At 41.8% G+C, this 18,002-nt stretch overlaps 1 protein-coding gene and 1 long non-coding RNA gene across 9 annotated transcripts in view; both read right to left on the bottom strand.

The window, feature by feature from the left end:
- Positions 1 to 18,002, bottom strand: part of ERCC8 (ERCC excision repair 8, CSA ubiquitin ligase complex subunit) — a 37,707-nt gene that overhangs the window by 7,487 nt on the left and 12,218 nt on the right. For 6 of the 8 annotated variants that reach the window (XM_083465460.1, XM_083465462.1, XM_083465461.1 and 3 more), the window contains 5 exons: positions 15,827 to 15,895; positions 13,834 to 13,900; positions 8,422 to 8,525; positions 7,162 to 7,286; positions 930 to 1,127 (listed from right to left, as the gene is read on the bottom strand). In XM_083465460.1, the coding sequence (XP_083321586.1) occupies positions 930 to 1,127; positions 7,162 to 7,286; positions 8,422 to 8,525; positions 13,834 to 13,900; positions 15,827 to 15,895 (563 nt within the window). Of the gene's footprint in view, positions 1 to 760; positions 840 to 929; positions 1,128 to 7,161; positions 7,287 to 8,421; positions 8,526 to 13,833; positions 13,901 to 15,826; positions 15,896 to 18,002 lie in introns of all 8 variants that reach the window. The other 2 variants (XR_014517075.1, XR_014517076.1) reach the window with 1 other exon arrangement.
- On the bottom strand, positions 8,545 to 9,505 carry LOC310688750. Its single transcript, XR_014517137.1, has 2 exons — positions 9,006 to 9,505; positions 8,545 to 8,755 (listed from the first exon to the last, which is right to left on the bottom strand). It is a non-coding gene; the product is annotated as an uncharacterized lncRNA (long non-coding RNA).

Genomic DNA, 18,002 nt, shown 5'->3' with positions numbered 1-18,002 from the left:
GAGAACCCGCACAACAGCTTGCAGGGGGAGAAGAGGGGATATCTTTTCAAATGGGAACCTGGAATGGAATTCCATTCCCACTATTTGGAGGGAACTGTACTGGCAGATGAGGTAGGGGGCAAGTACAGTGGTACCTCGGGTTACATACGCTTCAGGTTACATACACTTCAGGTTACAGACTCCGCTAACCCAGAAATATTGCTTCAGGTTAAGAACTTTGCTTCAGGATGAGAACAGAAATCGTGCTCCGGCGGCGCGGCAGCAGTGGCAGGCCCCATTAGCTAAAGCGGTGCTTCAGGTTAAGAACAGTTTCAGGTTAAGTACGGACCTCCGGAACGAATTAAGTACTTAATCCGAGGTACCACTGTATTGTTTTATATGAGAAATGTTACCTCAATAGAGATACAACGTATCACTATTCAGCATCAGACAGCAAGCTAAATTAGTATTTTTGGTATATATAATATGCAGAAGAGAGAGCAAACCTCAATCTCTACAAATAATTTTATGTATCTTTTCAGGGATGCTCCCAAACATTATTTCAATACATTATGGATATTTGTCAGTCAATTTGAGCACTCATGAACTCTAATTAGGCAAAAGGTGTGAAACCTATAACCCTCATATCTATCACTTTTGAGTATTAATTATTTTTAGGGTGTGTGTTTTTAAAACACAATTAAGATGCTTCTTCACAGTGAGAACTACTCATTGCTAATGCAGTAATTTATTTACTTGAACCCTTTCAGATAATACTGACCACTCCTCCTGGCCCATCAGTCATAACAGCAAAGAAGATCCTTCATGTACAGATGCAGTATATCTCTTATTATCGGGTACTGAGGCAAACAAAAGTGAAAGGCCATTAAACATAACTGGTCTGTTTTTAGGCTAAATAGCCTAAAAATCAGCCAGAGGACTTCACTTACCTGAAAATTAGGATGAAAGACACAGCAGTCGACAGAACTATAATGTCCCCCAAGGATAGCCATTCGATTTCCTGAGTAAATTGTATAAATAGCAATAGTGCTACCGTATGGCACAAATGCAAATTCCGGACTGCAGCCATGCGAGACTGTAAATTTGAGTCCTTTTCTACTTTCATTGCACACCTTCCCGTAATTCACCTGTAAAGATACAAGATTTTAAAGCTAACTCCTATTGTCACAATGCAGGTATACGATGATCATTCATTACATTTGCAAGCTGTAGCTCACTTCCTGTCATTATACTGTTGAAGGCATACTCACACACCTGTCACATTTTATAGAGTTTCAGATTTGACGTTGACGGCTCAGGGTTACCTTGTAACTTGATAGCATCAGAACAAAACGTGAGATCAAAAGGGGAAGCAGCTAGCCAGCAGGAGTAGACTCTCTTTCCTGAAGACTATTTAACTGGTCTTGAACAGACCATAATATATATGCAGTATATTCCCAGAAAGGCAACCAAACCATTAACCAGCTGGACTAGACTCACCTGTGTTTACTAAGCTGGTGCACATGTATTTTGATCACAAAGACATGGCAGAGTCCATGCATTCTTACAGGCAAGGATATGTTTTTTAGTACAGTCGTACCTTGGTTCTCCAACAGAATCTGCTCCAGAAGTCCGTTTGACTTCCGAAAACATTCAAAAACCAAGGCGCAGCTTCCAATTGGCTGCAGGAGCTTCCTGCACTCAATCGGAAGCCGCGTTGGATGTTCGGCTTCCCGAAAACGTTCGCAAACCCTACTTACTTCCAGGTTTGCAGCGTTTGGGAGCCAAAACGTTCAAGTCACAAGGCATACAAAAACCAAGGCACAACGGTATCTGGCTATCTCTAGTGTGATGTCCAGATTATAAAATTCTCTGTTTTGCATAATATTGCCTGGGTGGCATACTGTATGAGCCCAATTGTGCATGAAGGGAGCACACAGTGCCCTATCCCAAATGTCCCCGGTGTGCCAGCCCAGTCCCTTCATTCCTCAGCATTGAGCTTTTGGTGCCCTTGGAACACAACCAGGTTGATATAGAAGCAGACTCTACCTGGGGCCCTAACCACTTAGGGCAGGCACATCCAACAGGTAGATCGTGATCTACCGGTAGATCACTGGACGTCTGTGGTAGATCACTGGCTCCCTCCCAAAGAAGCCCGATAACTTTGGCTCCCCTAAAAAAAGTTAAACATTTTAGCCCTGCAGCCCATAAAAAGAAGCTCAACAACTTTGACCTGAACCCACTGCCAGTTTTTAACTCTGCGAGTAGATCACAGTCTCTTGGGAGTTGGCCACCTCTGACTTAGGGCTTTAAAAGTAAGAACGAGTTCTCTGAATTGGACTTGGACATGGTCAGGCAACCAGATAAACTCTTTTAAAGACTAGAAATTTTTTAACTTGTCTCAGAATCTGACCAGCTTGTATCCTGCGTTAACCATAGCTTTTGGATCATCTTCAAAGTCAACTGTCTTGTCCAGGTCTTAGACAAGGGACACAAGGGAAACCACAGCTGACCACAATGTCATAGTGAATAGTGAGTTAGGCAGCTGTGTGAAGATGAGAAGGTTAAGTACTACCCATTTAATTTATGGAAGCATCACTGCAACTGAAATAAAGGCGCATCAAATACATTGTGTGTCAGGAGCTAAATCCCAGCGGAGGTAATCTGTTGAAAAATTATAACCCAATAACTGAATCCAAGGGGGAATATTATTGTAGAAACTTAATTTTCGGTTCTACTTGAGCAGTGAAGCCTTGTGTGGCTGCAGGAAAGAGCAACCAGAAACCTAGATTAGTCTCCAAGCCAGAGGCCTGGAGGAAATGTCAGAGGTTGGGATGGTGATCTGGCCCTGGAAAAACCTTCTGTTCATTTTTTCAGCTGAAACAAATTACTCACTTGTGAAAATTCTTTCTGCTTCTTAAATTACAAGTAAGCCAGAGTGAGAAAAAGGGAAGATGATTCATGAAACAAGCAGAGATCCACTTACTGTATTGGTGATGTGCAATAAAGTTGATATAGGCTGAAACACTTAACCTGACATTACAACTAACAGCAAGTTTTGTTTGCCCAAGGGAGAAGAAAATAAAAGCAAGAATAACTCCTCTTGCTTTCAGCAGATTGTCTTTCCTAGTTGGAATTATACATGCAGTTTCCAGCGGCTTACTGTACAGTATGGTAGGGAATTGGAAAACAGACAACATGAAAGGCATGCACAGAGATATCACCTGGAATAATGCAATAAACTTTTGTTTCAAAGAGAAAGATAACAAGAATATATGGTGAATTACAGAAGAAAAAGTCCACTGTCTCTTTGCAAAGTACTTTATATGCAGCTTTTCACAGGAAGAGTTCAAGTGAATAGTGATGAATTAAATTTGTAGATCTTGTAACATGCAGTGGAAGGCGATTACCCTTCTGGAAGATTCAGGATTCAAGAATATAATTGCTCCCTCAAATACCTTTGATTATGGGATCACAGCAACAAATGCTGAAAATATGACACACAAAGTTTCAGAAGCAGCCACCCATTTGTGCAACATAAACATGGATTAAATAAACTGTAGATTCATTTCAATGAGTTGGATGGTGCAATCAAAATATTTTCAGGAGTAGCTGGCTGTTGTATCATCATTTAGAGCGAACACCTGTTCTTTGCTGGAGGCCAAATTGTTTGGAAAACTACTGTCATGCCATGCAGCAAGACCTCTGATGACACCAACACATCAGGACAGGAAAGCCAAACGGAATCGTTACTTGCCACACACCTGATGTCAAGTATAGGGGAGGTGAGTGTGGCTTGCTGAAAACAGCCTGGCAGGCCAAATGAAGACACCCGTAACACAGAGGTTTCCTTCCACTGCTCAATGACTTTGGCTTCAAATGTCACAGAACATCCTTGAAGAAGATGCAGACCAAAATCCAGATAAACACTACTACTATGTTTGTACATGCTAGCTCACTGGAGCTATACACATTGTTGTACATACAACTGCTACAGGGAAAATCAACACACAACTCAGGCATCAAGATTTTGACATACTGTTGTATGCCATTTACTGTAACTCAGATCAGACCACAAAATATTTATGGGCATTTCTTCTGGTTTTCATGACACTTGCCAGAGTCGTTTACATGCAACTAAAGGAAGGTATGTTTAAAGATTTGTTTGTAGTTATTTTCTTCTAAGGAGACAAGATGGACTTTTAATTTTTAAGAGCTGATTGCAGCAATGGGGTCTTGAGTTTAAAAAAGGTAATATATTCATTTAACAAGAATTAATCCAGAATATATGTGAATTCAACAGTGCTTAGTCTGTGTTTGGTTGTCAATTTGTTAATGCTGTTGATAATGTTCTGTGGAATATGACTGTTGTAATGCTTTGTGAATTTTATAATGTGACTTTTCTTGTGGCTGTGCTGTTTAGCCTATTTTTTAAGTTGCTTTGTAAATAGTGTTTTATAGATGGTGGTTGTTTTACTGATGTTCTGTAATTGTTTTACTGATTATTTGTTAATTATTTTATATGATTTGTATTGTAATTGTTTTTTAAAATTATTTTTATCCCCCCCAATTATTAAAAATCGAAACAAATTACTTTAATACAATTTCTTAAACTCAGGTTTCTCATTTCCGTTACAATCGTATGTCCAAGATATTCCCCTTTCACTGCTTTCTCTCTTATTTAGTCTCCAGTTGACATTCTTCACTTGTCATTAAGCCATTCTTCCAGCTGTCCGCTTTTTCACCTTACAAACAGCAACCTCGGTTACATCTTACATATTTATAATCCATTTCACGTGTGTAATCTTTATCTTCATTTCATTCCAGACCTGGCGTGTTAAAAGAGTTCAGTTCCTTCTCTTGTTGTTCCATTCTTTGCAGTGTTGGTCTGAGTGGTATAAGGTCACATTTCATTCCATTCCGGTGTTATCGAACTAACATGAGAACCACAGCCATAGATAACTCACGGAGTGAACTTTTCAGACTTCCGCCATTAAATTTCCCTTTGCAATTCTTTTTTGGCACACAACACACAGCAAAATATTTTCTCAGCTTCAGCCACTCTTCAACAACTGTCCAGCTGTGGGTCATATCCCCTTTTCCTCACTGCATTTATCCAACAACACCCCCATCCAGAAGTGGTCGTAAATAAAGTCCATTCACCCTTGGTCGAGGGGGCGTGGAACCTTATTAAATTCCTTGTAAAGCATAAATCAGAAGCCCCCCCCCTTCAAAGTGACAAGCAGAGTAGCAACTATACACGCCTCTTCGTTGTGTAGAGGACAGGAGAGAAAAAGACCATGAGAAAACCATAAGAAAGCACAAAGCATCTTGTCCTCCCCATTTCCTTTCACAGCTGTTGTAGAGATACTCAAGCTTCAGAAAAGCTTTCAAATACCTTCAGAAAACCAGTCTCAGTTCTTTTGGCAGCTGATCAATTTGGATATGATGCTTTGGAAGCGCCTCTTGATTAATGCCAATTATCCAGATTAAGGAAGAACCTTCCCCAAATTATGCTGGTAATGGAGGGTCGTCCATGGCAGGGGCACACTCCCTGATCTCCCTGCAGGATGCAGTGAACTCCCCAGACCCCACTGGAGAGCATCAAGAGTATTTCTGCCTCATTTCCTCCCTTTTCCCTGCCTGAACTTCTTCCTAGCCCCCGGAGGACTGCGAAGAACAATCCCCATTGATCGTGGGCATGGCTGGAAACCGATTTGTGCTGTAATTGCGATGTTCTGCTATGTTAGTATTTATTGTATGTAAGCCACTTTGTGACTCATGTGAGTGAAAAGCGACACAGAAATAAAATAAAATAAATGAAAATACAAAATTTGTGGAAATGTACTTTAAATACACTGACTTGGAACCTGAGCTGCTCTTCCATTTCACAAGGCAGAGTGATTTCTCATTCCTTTTGCAGATCCCTGCAGCATTTTTCAAAGCTTCCCCGTTGTCTTACAACCCTCAAGAGCATATTTTCAAAGGTACAGGAAGCTGAAGAGGGAAGATGGCGGCATGGCCTACCATGAATGTGTGCAGTTCACAGAAGGGAAGTTAGAATTCAAGCCATGTGAGAACATAAGAAGAGCTTGATGAGTCAGGTCAATGGCCTATCTAGACCAGCATCTTATTCTCACCATGACCAACCAGATGCCTATGGGAAGCTCAAAATCAGGACCTGAAAACAACAGCACTCTCTCCTATTGTGATTCCCAGCAATGGGTATTCAGGGGCATACTGCCTGTGACAGTGGCAGTAAAACATATAAGGCATGTTCTGTTGGGTGTGTCCAGGTTCCCATACTCTGCTGCCTTCCGGGGATGGGAAACCGCAGGTAGATCGAAAGTTTGCTACAACTCAGTGTAGCAGTTTATGAAAATCAATAGCCTGATGGTAAGGATGGATGGGGGAAAAACAGAATTTTGTCCATTGTGGAGTGCCCAGCCCTCTGCTGTTCAACAAGTGGCTCTTACAGAGTTTATTTTTGACACCTGATTGAAAGGGCAAACCAATTAAGTTATTAAGAAGTTAATTCTACCATTACAACATCTGTGGCAGCCAAGTCTGAGGCAGTGGAGATTACAGCATCATTCCAGAGATCAAGCTGCAAGATAAATATTTCCAAGTGACCTGAAAAAGTCTCATAACATGGGTTGCACAGTGTGCAAGTGAACAAGATTATGTTTCCTGGGTACTGTGTGTATATGTGAAATTGCGTATAGTGGGGGACGCCATCTAAAAAGCCTATAAACATCCTCTCTAAACCTCTGGAAACCCTTGAAAAACCCTTTTACAAACCAACAGCACTTACCAGGCTGACTTGAATCCCCCAAACTCCTCTAGAATCACTTCCACCAAACCTCCTTTCTCAAACTCCAACTCTCCATAGGCCCCAAAGGTTGGTGCAACGACTCATAGGATGTAGTTGAAAAAGCTCCTAGAATTGCTAGCTGTTTCCCCCATTCTTTTTGCACAGTTCATGCAGTTTTTGTGCCTTTTTGTGGCCCATTTATGGTATATAAATGGTCGTGAGTGAGTTGAACATGCATAATAGGGGAGTCACATACATTACATTCCTCAATATCAGGACCAACTTGTTTAGTCATAGGTTATAATGAAAACAAAACTGTACGCAGTCTAAGTTGCCCCCCCCCAACCCCAACAACTTCCTCAACTTACTAATGTGTTCTCTCCACTGGAACTGTTCCAGAGTCTCATGCGGTCATCTGTACCAAATGTCAGAAGGTGAAGTCCATCATTTGTGAAGCACAAGCCATTAACTCTTCCATTATGGGCTGTATTTTCTGTTAAGAAAATATGAACAACACCGGGTACTACAGAGTTTGATACAGCAAAATGTAAAACTCATCACGGCAAAATATTTGTAATTGCAGTGTTTGGAAGGGAAATGGGGCAACAATGTATTCTACTATGTGACAATGCTTGTCGCCAAGGGTGAAACCAAATGCTTAAGTGTTGAAATGTTTAAGAACTTGATATACATGTAAATGCGGGTCCTGCTATCAGAACACACGTTATCTGCAAATTCACTTATCTGAACATAAAGAATTATGCTCAAATATCGCTAAGTGAATGGTTGATTCATATATTTGAATAGCCAGAGTTTGCCCACTTCCTTGTTTCTGCTTTTCTGGTCGGCAGCAACTATTTTTGGGTAGATGCCATGCTGGGGGGGGGGGGGGGAGAGATCGGACAAATGAGGGAGCAAGAGAGATCAGACAAATCAGTTTTCCCTTTGTCTCTCTTTTGCTGGTTGGCTGCAGCCATTTCAAGAAGAAACCATGGAGGGAATGGGGCGGGGAGAGACTGGAGAAATCATGGATTAGAAATATTCTCATATGGACTTCTGGGGAGATGAATGGTGGTTTGGCTATCTGTCTGCTAGCTCCTGTTGACAGAAGATAATTATGTGGTAAACAGATAGTCCAACTATTCATCACTCTGGAGTTAAGGGTGATCTGGAAGTTTACCTCAAACGCTTGGATTGAGGCCATTTTCCTCCTGTCCTTGTCTGGGAGCTTGGACGGGAGTTAGAATGAACTGGCAAGCTATTCTGCCCAAGTATCACACAATAGGGAACCCATCTTGCACTTTTCGTGAGAAAAAGAAATGAATGATTCTGAGACACCTTGAACAAAATATATATTGTTTAACAGAAGATGGATGAAGATGGATGTTAGAATGGACTGAATGTTGTAAATAATCATTTTTTTCTTTTTTAAGTGGCAGATAAGTTTTCTTTTTGTATCTTTTCCTAATGTTTCTTTTATTGTATAATAGATTTTTTAATATAAAAATGTCATGGGGGGGGAAAGTTCCCATATGAAATATTGTAACGGAAATAATCTAACAAACGATTTCCTGGGCATTGTGTTTGGAAAGTGAGACCTGTGTGTACTGCATATGTATACTGATTACCTGCTTCAGAAGATGCTTTTGACTTTTCACCATTATGTTGATCAAGAGTAATCAGACAAGCAGATGCTCTTCTTACATCCCACAATTTCACTCTACTGTCAGCACTAAAAGAGGAACAACACCTTGTATTGATTTATGGACAAGATTCATGGTTTCTATCCAACCCTACCTCACTCTGTCATAAAGGCAAGTGATGTCTTAGGTTGGATTAGAAATTTTCTGTTAACATTAGTATGGTTATGTGCACGTTCTTGCTAATATGCATACAATATCTGGTCTTCCCTATCCTGTTAATTTTAATACAGCGAGTTACCGTTTTCCAAGTGAAAAGTTTCTGACTACAGTGGTGCCCCGCAAGACGAATGCCTCGCAAGACGAAAAACTCGCTAGACGAAAGGGTTTTCCGTTTTTGCGTTGCTTCGCTAGACAGATTTCCCTATGGGCTTGCTTCGCAAGACAAAAACGTCTTGCGCTTTTTTAAAAAAGCTGCTTGAAGAGGCGCAGTTGCGACGGACCATGCTTCGCAAGACGAAAAACATCGCAAGACGAAAAGACTCGCGGAACGAATTCGTCTTGCGAAGCACCACTGTATTTCATGCGCTTCAGAAAAAGGTAAACCAAGGAATGGCTTATTTCTACAAATTTCTCTGTATTTCATTATTGGCCTATTCTGTCAATGAATTATATTCATTCTGAATTGAAAGACAAATGCAGTGTAGTTAAAAAATAATAATCTTGCTTTCAAAAGTAAAAATTTAACAATTGATACTTATAAGAGTGCCTTATTAAAAATATATATTTACTTCAACTTTGGACCTTAGCCCTGAAGGCAGCTTACAAAATTTTAAATGGTAGCCATAAAAATGAAACAATTGTTATCAAAACCCAGAAAGTCATATTCACAAAACCTTCATAAAACAAGTAAAATATATCAACAATAATAAACAAATTCTATTACTTGCCACTAAAATGCCTAAATAATTTTTTTCCACCTGGCACCTAAAAAACCATCAGGGATGGCACCAGATGGTTAACTTAACAGGCTTTTTGTTTGTTTCTAAGTATTACCACATTCTTTCTGTTAATGTACCGTATTTTCCACCCTATAGGACGCACTGGCCCATAGGATGCACCTAGTCTTTTGGGGGGGAAATCAAGGGAAAAATTTTTATTTCCCCCCCAGGTTTGCGCAGCCATCCCCAAGCTAGAAGAGGGAGACGGAGCGCTCCGTCTCCCTCTTCTGCCTTCAGGGACAGCTTGCCCCGCTGTCCCCCGAGTTTCTGGGGCTGGCGGGGGGAGAAGCAAGCTTGCTTCCCCCCCGCCTCCAGATCAGGTCAGGGAATAGCGGGATGGCAGCGCTCCGCCACCCCGCTATCCCCAGAGCTTGTGGGGCTGGTGGGGGGGGGGGGAGAGAAGCAAGCTTGCTTCTCCCCCCGCCAGCCTCCAGATCAGGTCGGGGAATAGCGGGATGGCGGCGCTCCGCCACCCTATCCCCCAAGCTTGTGGGGCTGGTGGGGGGAGAAGCAAGCTTGCTTCTCCCCCCCCCAGCCTCCAGATCAGGTCAGGGAATAGCGGGATGGCGGCGCTCCGCCACCCTGCTATCCCCCGAGCTTGTGGGGCTGGCGGGGGGGGGGGAGAAGCAAGCTTGCTTCTCCCCCCACCAGCCTCCAGATCAGGTCGGGGAATAGCGGGGTGGCGGCGCTGTGCCTCACCGCTGTCCCCCAGCTTTTGGGCTGCAGGCTGCTGCCCGCAAGCCTTGCGAGCCCGCGGGACATCCCACCGGGCTTGCAAGACTTGCGGATAGCTTCCTGAAGCCTGGAGAGTGAGAGGGGTCGGTGCGCACCGACCCCTCTCGCTCTCCAGGCTTCTGCGAAAGCCTGCATTCGCCCCATAGGACGCACACACATTTCCCCTTCATTTTTGGAGGGGAAAAACTGCGTCCTATAGGGCGAAAAATATGGTACATGTTAAACATTTTATTTATGGCACATTTTAGCTATCTGCAGCCTTGGGTCCATATAAAGCCCTTGGGACTCCCCTTTATGTCCTGCTGAATTTGGCCCCATCGCTGCCAATTTCTCCGCACTGCAGAAAACCTCCCCCTGCCATAAAAGGCTGCTACTCCATTCCTAGTCTGCTCTGTGGTCTGGGTAGATGCTGGAGTGTTTTTACGGATGCGGCTCAGAGGAAGAATTAGAGTGTGCCAGGTATAGTGTCTACTCAGTATTCCACCTGGCATCCCTTATTGTTGGGCATCACAACTTGACAGCTGGGCTTGACAGCTGTCTTTGGCTGGCTCTTCTGTTTCCCATTGAGAAGGCACAAAGGTAAGTCACCGGGCACAGAGGGAAACTGGCTGGGGGAGATCCAAAAAATGACATCACCATGACAAGAAACAGAAGAGCTGGTAGAAAAAGCTGAAGAGGCAGGAGAAATAGCAAAGACCTTGGGACTCACAAAAGAATGCAAACTGGCTAGCAGAAGAGACAGAGAGACAGAGTCTCTGTGTGAGAGACAAAGGAAGAGGGAAGGGATGTCCCCACCCACTTTTGGTTTTGACTGTCCCTACCTCTAGTATGTGTCCCCCAACAATTTTGCCTTTAGGGAATGCGGACCTTGACTCTGCAAAGCTCACCCTTCCCTGATTTAATAATTCTATCCTTGTTTTTCAGCCACATTGAGCTGTTTGGAGTAAAAGCGGGGTATAAACGTGTTAAATACATTATTATTGACTTTACCCCCAAAAGGCGCACTCCTCTGTTGTCTCCCAAGATAGACGGATGCCAACATCTATTATTATTATTACTACAAATAAATCAATGCTTAGTCAAACAAACAAGCTAGCTTTTCATTTAGCTAAGCATTCTGTGAGTCCTCCGCTGCAGCTGCCATCACAAGTGAAAACTGAGAACTGACCTCCTCCTCCTGGTCATCAGAACATCACTTGTCCAAAATAACTAGGTCAGAGTCTGAAAGGGTTGAGATTAAATTGTGGCTGGTTTACTTCTGTTCAGGTATAAAGTCTGTAATTAGTCTCTGTTGGTGATTTGTGTAGGCTTTTCCACTTGCACATGAAGTGACTGAGTTCAGGCAACTACCATTACGAAATGTTTTATTTGAACAATAGCACTATCTGCCAGCCTCTCCTCAAGACTGCTTTTCCCCTTTTCCCAAGCAAGCAAACAGTCAATCAAACAAGCTTGTATTTTTTCCCCGTTGGCAGGCAAAGATAAGCAGTTATGTTAAGAGGTGGTAAAACATTGAAAAGTTTGAAAGGTTTTTTTTAAAAAAAATCCTTAGAATAAAGTTTAAAACCTGTATAGATAAACCCCAGGAATGCCACAGAGACGGCTGCTGAACTCCCTGTGAAACTGATTTATGATTCTTGGCTCCTTGGAGAATAAAACAACACTGAAAAGGTCCTTGCCCTCAATAAATCAGATAGCTGCTGAGCCGGCAACGGCATTATCACATAAAAAGAAAAAAGAAAAAAACCCAAATTAAACAATTAAAACAGACTGTGGAGCTCAGTCCAGAATGATCTTTCTTGATGCCATCTTGGCCGGAAGTCCGTGTGAAGAGATGGTTCCCATCTGCCTCGAAAGAGGCGGAGGTGCAGCTGCTCATAAAGAAACTGGATCTGAACTACTACTACTACTAATAATTTATTATTTATACCCCGCCCATCTGGCAGGGTTTCCCCAGCCACTCTCAGTGGCTCTCAACAAAATATTAAGAATACAATAAAATATCAGACATTAAAAACTTCCCTAAACAGGGCTGCCTTCAGATGTCTTCTAAAAGTCAGATAGTTGTTTCCTGATGGGAGGGCGTTCTACAGGGCAGGCGCTACAACTGAGAAGGCCCTCTGCCTGGTTCCCTGCAACCTCACCTCTCGCAGCGAGGGAACCACCAGAAGGCCCTCGGAGCTGGACCTCATAATCCGGGCTGAACAATGTGGGTGGAGACGCTCCTTTAGGTATACTGGGCCGAGGCCATTTAGGGCTTTAAAGGTCAGCACCAACACTTTGAATTGTGCTCGGAAATATACTGGGAGCCAATGTAGGTCTTTCAGGACTGGAGTTATGTGAGCTCGGTGGCCACTCCTTGGACTGGCACAACTATTAACCAGTCACAAACACCTCCTTTTGGGGAAAGGTGGTGGAGAGAGTTTTGGTGGGGCAGCTGCAAGCATCCTTGGATGACATGGATTATTAATTCCATTCCGATCTCGGTTCCGACCTGCCCATGGGACTGAGTTGCCCTTGGATGCCCTGATGACTTTTGCAGAGCGTTTGTTCCTGCTTCTCGATCTTTCTTAGGCTTTTGATACTATGGGCCATGGTACCCTCCTGGACCAGCTCCTGGGAATGGGAACTGACACTGTGTTACAGTAGTTCCAGTCCTACTGCCAAGACCAAGTCCAGAGAGTAGCACTTGTGGAATGCCTTTCACTCTGCCTGGCAGTTACAAAACGGAGTACCGCGGGGCACTATCTTAGCTCCAAGACTATTTAAAAGCCATATGAAGCTGCTGACAGTGGTCATTAGGAGTTCTGGGACAAGCTGACATTAGTATGCTGATGATGTTCAGCTCTCTTTCTCCATAACATCTGTCTGGGCAGTGGTAAGATGGATGAGGTAAAAGCTGAGCTTGAATCCTAGCAAGATGGAGACACTGTGGGTAAGTAGTTCCCATGTCTGAGAAATTGGTCAACTCTGGATGGGGTTGCACTCCCTGTAACAGAGCTGGTTTGCAGTCTAGGAATGCTTCTGCATCCAGCTTTGTTACTGCAGGCCCAACTGCAACTGGTACCACACCTACAACTGCTCCTGGACCGGGAGAACTTGACCACAGAAGTTCATCTCCACTTTTTTCCAAAACAAAAAGAATTGGGGACATGTGAATAAATGAACCAGGAACATTACAATTTCTCCAACACATCACTGATACATTTTTGGTCATATTACTCAATAATAATGGATATTCAGCATACAATTTTGAGTGCATTTCACAGATTCTGTCCCAGATTCTTACTGAGACAGGTCAGAAGGAGGCTTTTACCCAGATACTGTTCCATATAGTATTATCTAATGGCTCACCCAGATCTTTTCCCCATCATGCTTTTAAGGTTGTGAGAGATGACAGCATTTGGGAGTTTAATGTTTTGTAGATTAAGGAAATGAGGCCTTTATCTCACAGCTATACAAATACTGCACACTCCATTCAAATAACACTTAGTTTTAAATTTCAGTGAAATACATACAAAACACTAGTTAAGGGGAACTCCCTATATTTCAAGTTAGGAGCAAGAGACTACACTATGAAACAAATACAGAACTGTTTTGTTTTTTTTAATGGGTTAATTTTCATTCTAATCGTCACTACTTTATTGTTGGTTCTTTCTTTTACCTTGCAGTTGCTAAAATATATTCATAACGTGGTGACCAAGATACTGCTAGAATTTCTTGTTTGTGACCTAAAAAATAAGAAGCCATAAGAATCCTTAGTGGTATACAACATACTACTCATATACAAACAGCTATGGCACAATTCTTTGGGATTACCAAAGCATCTGACTGAACAGAACCTTATCTCTTCACCACTGTTGTAAAGGAGGTATTGTACCAGGATGGAAGAAATGGAAGACATGCCTTCCATATCTTCCAGCATAGGAAGTGAAGGAAGGGGCTAGATAGGGATACAAGAGCAGCCTCCCATTCTCTGAATTGCCATGGTGTGCCATATGCACATCAGGGGGAGAAAACTTAATTAAGGCCCCTCCTGCCATTTGGAAGGATAAATGCTTAGCCCTGTTTTGTTTTGTTTTGTTTTGTTTGCTATGGTAAGAAACCAATTCTTCAACGTATAAATGAGTTATTTCAAAGTAAATAACTCTCTCTGAATTAATTCAGAGAAAGATTGATTGCAATCTACCAACTACTTGAATTGGTTTAGTTCCTTTATTTTTTTGCAGAGCATGTTATGGGATCGCTTTCTAAACAGAGACTTCAATTCAGTAGTGGTCAACATCCTTCTTTCATTGTCCCCCACTTGAGTACACTGCTCTGTAAATTCAACAGCAAGTTATCTTTAAAAGAAGAGACATGCAGTCCCTCCAGTGATTATTTTGCTTATGAAGCTACAAAACACAATCTGTGGAATCCTAGAGCAATGTTCATACAAGTAACTCTACAGCTTAGGCTAGTTTAGTACCTTAGACTATACAAATTAATTTTTCTACATCAATTGCCTCCTTCTGAGGAGAGACTCAACATTAAATATTATTTTGGTAAATCAGAGAGTTACGCGATCCCAAGAGCATAGCAAGCTTGTTGGAAGACCTAGTGTGGACAGCAGACTAAGCAAAGTGGAACTCCCTGCAGCTTCTTTCATAAAAATAAATTGGAAACTAAATATTGCTGATGCAGGAGGGAGGTAATATAGTCTGGCCTACAGATGCGGCAGACAGAGGTGGTAATGAGATGGTAGTAAAATGTGCAGTACCACTATAGACTGTAAGATCTTTGAATACTCTCCTGCACTGTCAATAGAAAACAAGCACAACAGAGAACAGATTGTTATGCTAGCTTTGAACTAGAAGGGAAGGTTTTGTTCTGTTGTCACTTGGGGGAGCATTCACACTAGTATTCGCTAATTGCTTCCTGAAGTAATACCGTTCATTGTTCCTCTTAGGAATTCTAATTCTGTTGCATGTGTAGGTTAGGCATGGCACATATATTCTTGCCAGCTACTATGTACTAGTCAGCTGTAGCCGGCAAAACATCTTATGTTTTTTATATCAATTGTCATTCTGAGCAGCAAGAAATGGGAACTCCAGCACTATTAAAAGTAGTATATGGCATAAGGGGCAGGGAGGAAGAGTAGAGGGTAGGAAACTGAGAGGCTGCCCAGGGTACAGAAATGATTGCTGATGGAACCTCCTACTACATCCTTTTTAAAGCTATCCCAAACATTCATTTTCTGGAATACAAGGTTTTATTTCATGGCCTATCTGCATTAGGCTTATCGGCTGCACTCCAATACATGCAAACAAGAATAACCTAGGCAATTGTCTAGCTGATTTTGGGTAAGTGGTTTCCTCAGTTTGCTGGGAACACTTGCCACTTTATATTTTAAGGATGTGAAACTCAAAGAATCTAAACTGAACTAAACTGCCCAGCGTTTTCATAGTGACAAATCAATATTTTTACTTCTTCAGACCCACAGTGCTAGAACAATATGTGGAATATATTGCTATTCTTGCTGTGTCGTTTCACAACTGGAACATAACATGTCTGTCATATTACTTACAAATAATATATTGTTTAGAGCAGTTCTTTATGCTGTGTAGTTTACTCAAAGTAGTTACTGTCTAGAATTTATGTTTCAGACTAAGACATACCCTGCAGAATGTGAGAACATGATCCAGACTTCAAGTCACAAAGCTGTACTTTGGGGCTTTTGGTACCAACTGTAAGAAAAAAAAGACAAAATACACTAAGGAAATGAGAAACACACTCTGCAACTTAAAATTGCAGCTATAAAAAAGCACACAGGGAAAGTACTAGTTGTATTGTACAGTGGTGCCCCGCAAGACGAATGCCTCGCAAGACGAAAAACTCGCTAGACGAAAGGGTTTTGCAGTTTTTGAGCTGCCTCGCAAGACGAATTTCCCTATGGGCTTGCTTCGCAAGATGAGAGCTTTTTGCGTTTTTTGCAAGTTTGTTTCCTTTTTCTTAACACCCTTAATACAGTTGCGACTTGACTTCGAGGAGCAACTCATAGAACGCGGTGTGGTAGCCTTTTTTGAGGTTTTTAGCGATTTTTGAAGCTTTTCCAAAACTTTTCCAACATCGTGCTTCGCAAGACGAAAAATTCGCTAGACGAAAAAACTCGTGGAACGAATTAATTTCGTCTTGCGAGGCACCACTGTATTTTATATATCTTTGGAGGGCTTTGAATAAATGTATTAAAAAAGTTACAAATCCCCCAATATTGTTTTTTCTAGTAACTGCATTCTGCATCTTCATTCAGCTTATTTACCATAACATTAAAATAAACAGAACAGGGTGAACAGATATTCTTTCATTCTTTATAAATTGACACAAAGGCATGCTTCATAAATGAAGCATTTGGAAGTACAAACAGAAGTCCACTGTGTGCAAATTACAAACTGGACACTGTTAAAAGTATTTATGGCTCTTAAGTCTAAATGCTAACTTGTACCACAGTAATTTGAGCCATCTCTTATCTTGAATATTGTCTCAGTATTCTAACAAGGCAGAATCTGAAATACTGATCAAATAATAAAAGACCAATTAATGCATATTTAGAAGGTACACTGTATTTTTTAAAACAAGGAATACAAATACATACATTTAATTAACAGCATAACTCTAGATAAAATATTCTGTCTTATTAAGGAAATTACTCTGTTTTGGTAAATGTGTTTGATTTATGAAGAGCCTTAAAGAAGATGCTGAAAGAGCTAGAGAATTGGCCAAGGAGAGAGCCCAGGAAGAACAAGCATGCTCTGTCCCCCACTCTGCCTTCACGCCATTGGCTGCTTGGCACCTGCCACTTCAAACATGATTCAGATTTTCATTTATAAAGTAATTCACAATATATAGGCATCATGGCAACAACAAAAATATTCTAACAATGCAATCAGTCTGCATGCTTACTCAGAAAAAGACCTGCTGCACCTACTGAAACTTCTATCCTAGTATGTGTATTTTAGCCTGAATGTAGGGGCTGCAGACTTCAATGGCTGCAAAATAGTAGGCAAATAAAAGATTGCAGCACAATTCTTTGCAAATTATTCAGAGGTAAGCCCCACAGCTTTAAATAGTGATTATAGGATTGCAGTCATAGCCTTTTACCTACCCTGCCCCAAAAGGTAATTTTAAAAAGCAAGGTTAAAATGTTCTCACTAATCCAGCTTAATCCTTACTGAAAAACACCAAAGTGATTTGTCATCGGGCTGGTGCTTTTTATTAGATAAGATTCAATGCATATTAGAGGATATTTCACAATGTCTCTTTAATAATGTGTAGGTGATTTTTATCATTTGTTTTTTATTACTTTGGTCACAAATTGCTTAGGGATATTTTTAGTAGCAAGAGATGCGCCAATTGGGGGAAAAAAACCCAACCCCAAAACCTCCACCCAACCCATTTTTCATATTCATCTAAACCTGTTTCCTAAAATTAACTGGAAGCACAAACATCTAGATAAAGGTAAAGGGACCCCTGATCATTAGGTAAAGTCGTGGCCGACTCTGGGGTTGCGGCGCTCATCTCGCTTTATTGGCTGAGGGAGCCGGCATACAGCTTCCGGGTCATGTGGCCAGCATGACTAAGCCGCTTCTGGCAAACCAGAGCAGTGCACAGAAACACCGTTTACCTTTCCGCCGGAGCGGTACCTATTTATTTACTTGCACTTTGATGTGTTTTCGAACTGCTAGGTTGGCAGGAGCAGGGACCAAGCAACGGGAGCTCACCCCGTCGCGGGGATTCGAACCGCCAACCTTCTGATCGGCAAGTCCTAGGCTCTGTGGTTTAACCCACAGCACCACC

This window comes from Podarcis liolepis (assembly GCF_965112155.1).
Source record: "Podarcis liolepis genome assembly, chromosome: 11".
Lineage (NCBI taxonomy): Eukaryota > Metazoa > Chordata > Lepidosauria > Squamata > Lacertidae > Podarcis > Podarcis liolepis.
The sequence above is the reverse complement of the archived record's forward strand: the minus strand, read 5'-3'. Positions and strand labels throughout refer to the sequence as shown.